Source organism: Octopus sinensis, linkage group LG11 (assembly GCF_006345805.1).
Source record: "Octopus sinensis linkage group LG11, ASM634580v1, whole genome shotgun sequence".
NCBI classification, from domain to species: domain Eukaryota; kingdom Metazoa; phylum Mollusca; class Cephalopoda; order Octopoda; family Octopodidae; genus Octopus; species Octopus sinensis.
This window is the reverse complement of record NC_043007.1, coordinates 62,668,522-62,677,374: the sequence shown is the minus strand read 5'-3', so window position 1 is coordinate 62,677,374 and position 8,853 is coordinate 62,668,522. Positions and strand designations below refer to the sequence as shown.

The window sequence follows — 8,853 nt, the reverse complement described above, 5'->3', positions numbered from 1 at the left end:
CTGTGCATCTGCCGCACATGAAAGCTATCTTCTCGGTTAATTTTCCTTTGATGTTGCTGCACCTCTTATGCTTACACTGGGTACATCTTATGGAGCTTCTACCTACACCTTTTCTACAGATCGAACAGGGCCACCTACCTGAGGGTGTGTGTGATGAGTTTGCCTTCCTACAGCACATACCCACACTTGTACTAATATTCACAATTCATAGTAATTTCTAACATAATCACACATTTTGGAAGAATTAACCCTTGATTAATTTGAACCCAGTATTTGACTGACCCTTTAGTTTATCTGGCAGAACAATGAATGGTTAAGTTGACTGTAACTAAGTACTACAAGCAATTTTTTACAATGTTTGTATCATCAACAATACCCCTACACTTTTTTCCTTGAGAGGATGAAAATAAATGACCTACAACACTTTATCTAGAACCACATTCATACCCACCATTCTTCAACAATAAGCCAGTATTTTATTATTCAGAAAGCCATGATTGTTTGTTTTTCCAACACACACACACACACACATATATAGCAAACAATACTTAAAGTATTTAATCACTATGGAAAGCAAGATTCTATTTATTAATGAAGAAAATAAAATCATGAGAGAGAGAGAGAACCAGGGAAGATAGAAAATGGCTTAACTGTTCTAAATTAGGTAAACAATTGCAAAAGCTGTTTATTTGTTTATCAAGTTGAATTCATTAATCTTATTGACAATTTCAGATAAATCCTCTTAAGCAGTAAATTCCAGAATTTGCATGGTAAATATTTCTTCAGGCCATCATTTCCAAAAGTGCTTGGAGAGACACTGTTTCAGTTGTAATAGTTTTACGTTATTTCAAAATCATTTTTTGTTCTTCAATATCCTGCAATTTCACTCAATCCATGCCATCTTGTCCATGCAGCTCAACACCCTTAGATTTGACCAAATATTTCTTCTCATGTTTTGGTCTTTTCCTGACCAAGGTCCTACTGCTTCCCCAAGTCTTGGACTTCTCCAGATATAAGGATCTCCTTATGTCTTGGTCTTTTTGCAATAGAAATCTGCCGTTTTCTTAAGTCTTAGTCTTCTGTGATATGGAGATCCGCAACTTCCTTGTCTTAGTCTTGAAAGATTGGGGACCTGTCATCTCTTTATGTCTTGATCTTCTTGTGACAGAGAACCCGTAACATTCTTAAGTCTTGTTTTTTTTTTCTTTTTTTTGGACTTGAGGATCTAAAACTGTCAGTGTCTAGTCCTTTGTTATAAAGTAATCAAAACAAAAACAATTGAAGTGAGACAAACAAAAAACCTCTATATGTTCATTTGGCCTGCTAGAGATAGCAGACAAATCATCCTTCTTCCCCATTACATGCTCCTATTTTGAAAAAAATGAAGAAGGACACATTGAAAAATGTAGCTCTAGGTACACTAAGTCTGAAGAAAAACTGAGTGGGTTATAATTGGAATACTTCTAATTATAAACACAGCTCAGTCAAGGCTGAACTAGGTTAAACAGCAACAAAAGATTATCTACGACTAGATTTGAATAAAGAATAGTTAATACAATAATTCACCTACTTCACTGAGTTCCTACAGTTAAGCATAAAACTTCAGTGATATTTCTCAAGAAGATTAACAATATAAGTGGAATGACAAGAAAAATTCAAGCTCAGTTACATACTCTTCTCACAAAGAATGTGACTTCACTCTAAACTGCTCTACTAGCTTAAATGGAGCACTATTGAAGACCTGGACTTTATATAGCTAATTTGAGGAAAGAATCCACCAAAGTGGTTTTCAATTTCTTTATTCAGACCAACATAAGAACTAGATCTCAGCTCCTTGTCAAGCTATTGTTAATTATACCACACTGAATGTATAATAATCCTTTCTACTATAGATACAAGGCCTGTTATTGTATATAGTGCCCAGGTGCACTACAAATCATCAGGAAATGGGGACAGAAAGCTGCAATAGGTCAAGTAAAGAAAGACAGCAATGAGGGTTGATAGTACATGTGCAGAACACAGGATAAATCACAAAAAAAGCAGAAAAGTGAACAATGAAACAGCCACAAAGAAGGAAGGGTGCATAGGCACTTCAGGAATAGTGTTAGAAAATTTGGGGAAGCTTGGAATTTTTGAAGAATACAACAGCCTAACAGCTAACAACCAACGAGAGTAGTTTATTTCATGCTTCAACATGATATTTACAACTGTGAAATTAGCCATGGAAACAGAGCAGATGGATAACAGAATATTGCTTTCAAATTTTGGCACAATGCCAGCAATTTCAGGGGTGAAGGTAAGTCAATTACATTGACCCCAGTATTTGACTGGTACTTATTTTATTGACCCTGAAAGGATGAAAGGTAAAGTCAACCTTGGCAGAATTTGAATTTAGAACATAAAAATGAAATGCTGCTAAGCATTTAGTCCAGAGTGCTAACAACTCTGCCAGTTCACTACCTTGTGGTAACAGAATATTAAACTGCTAACCAATATAACTATTTTTTTTTCAGTATCTTCTTGTCTTGGTTATCCATGTTCTAACATTCCATGCCTGCCTATTATTGATACCAAATACAATGAAAAATTAAGAGGCGGTGTATTTTCCAAAAGAATTATGAAGACATTTAACAGGTCGCTTTTACAATATTGTTCACAAATTTCTTAAAGATAACTTAGTGAGAAAGCCTTCAAACTTTTGTATCGAAGGTTCAAGCATGGCTGCTTCGTTAAGAATTTTGCTTTGGAACCAGGTGGTTTTAGGCTCTGTCTCACTGTATAGCACCTTCAATTAGTACCTTTGACTATACTCTTTTACTTGTTTCAGTCATTTGACTGTGGCCATGCTGGAGCACCGCCTTTAGTCGAGCAAATCGACCCCGGGACTTATTCTTTGTAAGCCCAGTACTTATTCTATCGGTCCCTTTTGCCGAACCGCTAAGTGACGTGGACGTAAACACACCAGCATCGGTTGTCAAGCAATGCTAGGGGGACAAACACAGACACACAAACATATACACACACACACTTATATATATATACATATATACGACAGGCTTCTTTCAGTTTCTGTCTACCAAATCCACTCACAAGGCATTGGTCGGCCCGAGGCTATAGCAGAAGACACTTGCCCAAGATGCCACGCAGTGGGACTGAACCCGGAACCATGTGGTTAATTAGCAAGCTACTTACCACACAGCCACTCCTGCGCCTAACGACTAATCAATGTTTTTTAAGTGAATTCAATGGAGGGAAAACTGTAAGAAGCACATTGTGTGTGTGTATTTGTTTTTAAATATGCATGAACATGATATTCCATTCTTGTCATCACTTGATGAAAACAAGGATAATGCTGACATTATGACTGATGGCTCTAAGGTGGCAAGCTAACAGAATCATTAGAGCACCAGATAAAACGCTTAGCAGCATTTCATCCATCTTAATGTTCTGAGTTCAAATTTCACTGAGGTTAGTTTTACCTTTCAGAGTCAATGAAATAAGTACCAGTTGAGTACTGCAGTCAATGCAATTGACAAGCCCGCTTCCAAAATTTCAGGCCTTGTGCCTATAGTAGAAAGGATTATGACTGGATTGCTCTGCATCTTCAAAGAAATCTACAATAAAAAAAATCCCTTACGTGAAAAACAGGTAAAGGTTGGAGACAGGAAAAAGTATCCAGTTCTAAATTCTGTCCCAACTAATTGCTAGTCAAAGCCATTAAAGCATTGGAAAACATGTTAAATGAATGCGGAAATTCTCATATCTCTTTTTTAGTAGCTTATTCAGTTTGGGCCATAATTTGCATCTTTGCAGTGTCTGTGGGTAGAGTAAACTAGAGTGACTTCCTGTTACCTTCTTTGAGAAGAGGAAAGTTATAGCACTCATTCCGTTATGAGCGTCATTTCTAACTGAAATAGCAACAAATGCAAACTGATAACAGATTTATGTAGTTTGTCAGGACCATATCTTAAAATTTGTAGCTCACTTTTAATGTTACAGACAGTATCTATCTAGCCTTGCTTTAGAGGTCAGCTATAATACAAAAGATGGCATCCATCCAGCCTCCATAACCACAGAAGCCAGCACAACAAGATAATGAAATGCTCGTCAATTGAAACTGAACAAAGGAGCCTCTAATTGATTATCTGACCTGCTAGAAATATCAACAAAATTTCCATCAAATGAACAAAAAGAGAAGGGCATATTAAATAATTTAGTCCTGGATATCCTTAGACTGACAGCAAAGGTCACAGCTGTAATGTTTTTGACTATAGGTTTACTCAATCAGGACTGACTAAAGCTAAACAAAAATATTTGCCACTATTGCAAGCCATATTGAACTGCACTTACCTATGGTACCTATCTGCTTCTATTCACTGGGGTTAGTAACACAGAGACACTATGGTAGGTTCAAATGCCTGACATGCAGAACTCAGCTTAAGCACTTAGCCTTATCTTTAATCATTGTTGTTTCACAACTAAAGACTAGATTTTGTATCACATTTCCTGGCAATGGAATGTACTAACCTCTTTCCAGGCTGTCATCCACTTGCTGTGAAGGTCTCATAGGGTAAAGCAGTCTTTTATTCCTTATGCTGGAATATTGATGGGGTATTAACACTATCTCAATCAACCAAATTAAGGAGCCTTCAACATGCTAGAACAAGCAACCAAATACCTCCTAAATCACACTCTCATAACACAATATATCATCATCATCATTTAATGCCATTTTTCCATGCTGGCATGGGTTTGATAGAAGCTGGCCAGCTGAAGGGCTGTTCAGGTTCCATGTCTGTTTTGGCATGGTTTCTACAGCTGGATGCCCTTCCTAACACTTTAGAGTGTACTGGGTACTTTTTATACGGCACCAGCACCTAAGAGCCTGCAAGATTAGAGATGCTCAGCTGAGGGTTGCAAAGGATGAGCCTGTATGCAAGGGTAACCATGCTTTTACTTAGTTTATCATGTCTTTTCAAACACAGCAAACTGCCATGAGTCTCAGTCCTGTCATCCCCTCTGTGTGTCCCAACATCTGTAGATCCTTTAATCCTACCATCATAAAAAAAAAGACACAATGGACTATATAATCTTGATATATAAAACTCAATGTATGTATTACATGTATATTCTAGACCAGTGGCTCTCAATCACTTTTTATCTATGGACCCCTTTGATTCCTATTTTATTCTACTGGACCCCCATAGCCATTTTATGTTTAAATAAAATCCCATTATATTTTCATAACTGAATATTATTAGGAATTGTATATAAAAATTTTTTTAATATTTTGTATATTGTAGAAGTGCAAGCAATTTATTGCAGATAAATTTTAACAACAAAATCTTGTATGGATCCCCAAGGGACATACGGAGAACTACTGTTTTAGACTGTAGGCCATAGATTTGCACCTAGATCAATGAATATTTGTAAAAAAGCACTTTTCAATAAGAAAATAATACTGTATTTGACTTTTTCTATTACTTCAAATAAACAGCAGCCAGACAGGGCACTATTGCTACTAATCCTAGATATACAATAAAGATGGAGTGGCCATGAGTGGAATGCTTTTGATCACAGATCTATTTGATTCTGGCTAACCAACAAATTGTGATGGAGAGAAAAATTTTAGAAGAAAAAAATGAAAAAAATCGATGAGAAATAAATAAAATCAGATAAAGAATGATATTCAGAAAATCACACTTTTATTGCTTCAGATGCAAAAAGTCATTGTTGGTTTTTATAAACATTTACCGAAATATTTCACCCCCAACAGAGATAGTTGTCTATTGAATTACTATCATTATCATACTGGACATTGGAGTAAAGCTAAAGATTTGGTCTTTCTTGAGTGATTCCAAAGAAACTACAAAGGAGTATGTAGTTTCTTATTTCATTCTCTGGGCCTGTGGAAGGATTTAAAGCATAAACATTGTCGGTTAATGACACTTTCATTAATCTCAGCAGTAAACCATTTTTATTGTTTTATGTTTACCTAGGTAGACTGTGTCATTGAAAGTTGAGTGTCTTCCCCAAGAATTCAGTGCACACTGATGAAATATAAACTATCATTTGGCCAACAAACTGGCACAAATAAATGCAACACTAACTTCATTTTGTTTTTGATAACTTGTCATTCACACAACAGAAATACAAATGAATATATGATTTCATTCATTCATATAGAACAGAACAAATTTATTTTTCACTGTGCATATTCCTTTTTTATTTACATATAAAATTACTCCATGTTAAGTATGAGTTGGAAAATTATTAAAATGTTCCCATTAGCATTTAGTATAAAGTTCTGTAGCAGAAGCTCTCTTTCTATGGTCCAGCCACAATCACAAACTAGATTGCTTCTCAATTAAAAAAAAGGGAGCTATTTTACTAGTTTGATGAACACTGAACAAATTTCACAAATTAAAAAAAAAATAAATAAAACAAAGGTAGTCAGCCATTAATCACTGTTGATCTCTGCAATGACGCATGAGGACATTATACAAATAAGATACGGATAAGCAAAGTTGGAGCATAAATTTGTCATTATCTATAAGATAATAAATTCATTAGCCTTCCAATCACCAAATTTTTTCTTTATTAATCGTCTTTTGAGGTCTGTTTTTTTTCACATCAAGTTCTGTAAAGCTTTCTTCAATCAATACTTAACATTTTCCAAATGTTAGGACTTGACTGAGTGATTCTGAAAGTCTTCAATCAAACACTAACATCATCCCAACCACACTCACAACTAGAATGACATAACATTAGCATCTGTACTTGTGTTGCATCATCTGGCCTCCTGACAAGAAGAGTAATGTTTAATGCAGACAGCACAAGAGCATAGTGCTGTACCACAATGTAAAAATTGTAACACTTGTGATAGAAGTAAAGGGGTTTATAAAGGGTCAGTATCTAACAATTCAGTAACAGAATTTTTTTTTTTAAATAAGAAATTCCCTAAACAGAAATAATTTTATCAGTTTTTGTTTTCTTTTGTAGGTTTTAAATATTTCCCCACCATTTTAAAAAAAATCTGAACAAAACAGGAAAAAAATTTCAGTTTTACTCGAAGCAAGGGTTTAAAAAATATATTGTTAATTGCAACAAAATAATGAGAAAAAAAATACAGGTTAAATTGAAGGAAACAGATTGAAATTTAATTAAAATATATAAATGGCATTTCATAACGACAGAAGAGAAGCAACAAGAAAATATTTGGTTTTGAAAATAAGGTGAAAAAATTAAACAAGGGTATTTAAGATGTAGAATGAAATGCTTTTGACTATTATTATCTCTTCTTTTGTTATTTTTGTGTAAGTAGCATGTCATGTTGCGAGAAATATCTTAAGGAAATGGATTCTAGAAACTTAAAAGATGTATCTAGTGATAAACAAAGAGCACATGTTTAAGAGTTTATTTTTATATATGTGAGTGTGTGCTTATATGCATGTGTGTGTATGAATACATGCCAGTATTTATGTCTTTAATGTATGTATGCTTTTATATGGATATATGTTTAGCTATGAGCCTTTATATGTATAAGTGTTACTTTGTGTATCTCTAGTCATATTTAAAAGCATGTGTGTGAGTGTATATGTGCATGCGTTCCCACTCAAAACATCCAGAAAATATATCAAAGTCTTCAGTGGGGAAATATGATATGGTATGTTAGCCATCCCATCAATATAGGTTGCAACAGAGATATGGAAAGAATGAAGTAAAGGCTGCGTTTGCTTCCTCGGGTAAATCCATCAGAGTCTGCATGCGGCAGGATCTGGATCCTCAAAGTTTTCACCTGTAAATAGAAAGAGAAAGAGACAATGTCAAATGTGTTGTCAATTCAATCTCACTAAACACAACACATTTTCAGTGTCTCATAAGATGTCTGCCTTCATCAAAGATCCAGTATTTTTCCTACATTTTCAAGTGTGTCTTTGTGGTAAGAAGTTTGTTTCCCAACTACATGGTTCTGGGATCAATCCTAATGTGTGGCATCTTGGGTTTTATGAGTGGATTTGATAGACAGAAATTGAAAGAAGCCTGTCATATATATCATCATCATCATTTAACGTCTGCTTTCCATACTAGCATGGGTTGGATGATTTGACTGAGGACTAACAAACCAGATGGCTGCACCAGGCTCCAATCTGATCTGGCAGAGTTTCTACAGCTGGATGCCCTTCCTACTGCCAACCACTCCAAGAGTGTAGTGGGTGCTTTTACGTGCCACCAGCACAAGGGCCAGTCAGGCGGTACTGGCAAGGCCACGCTCAAGTAGTGGTTTTTATGTGCCACCTGCACAGGAGCCAGTCCAGAGGCATTGGCAACGACCTCACTCGAATGTTTTTCACATGCCCTGAGCACAAGTGCCAGTAAGGTGACACTGGTAACAATCACATTTGAATGGTGCTTTTTATGTGCCACCAGCACAGAAGCTATTCAGCTACTCTGGCAGTGATCACACTCAGATGGTGCTCTTAGCGCACCACTGGCACAGGGGCCAGTCATTGAATTTGCAAATTTGATTTGATTTTGATTTCATTTGCCTCAACAGGTCTTCGCAAGCAGAGTTTAGAGTCCAATGAAGGAAAGGTATGCATAAGTGGGCTGGTTACACCCCTGGCATAGGCCACTGGTTATGGTCTCACTTGGCTTGCTGGGTCTTCTCACGGACTGTAAATGACAAGTCTCAGTCACTAGTCATTGCCTCGGTGAGGCCTAATGATCAAAGGTCGTGCTTCACCACCTCATCCTAGGTCTTCCTCTTCCACAGGTTTCCTCAACTGCTAGGGTGTGGCACTTTTTCACACAGCTATCCTCATCCCTTCTCGCCACATGCCCATATCAGCG

The 8,853-nt window shown here is 36.3% G+C and overlaps 1 protein-coding gene across 3 annotated transcripts in view; it reads right to left on the bottom strand.

Annotated features, from left to right (window-relative positions):
• Positions 1 to 5,688: 5,688 nt before the first annotated feature.
• The window catches only part of LOC115217074 (protein YIF1B), a 62,567-nt gene continuing 59,402 nt past the window's right edge, over positions 5,689 to 8,853 (bottom strand). For all 3 annotated transcript variants that reach the window (XM_029786662.2, XM_029786661.2, XM_036507579.1), the window contains exon 9: positions 5,689 to 7,798. In XM_029786662.2, the coding sequence (XP_029642522.1) occupies positions 7,646 to 7,798 (153 nt within the window). In that variant the 3' untranslated portion in view covers positions 5,689 to 7,645. The remainder of the gene's footprint in view (positions 7,799 to 8,853) is intronic.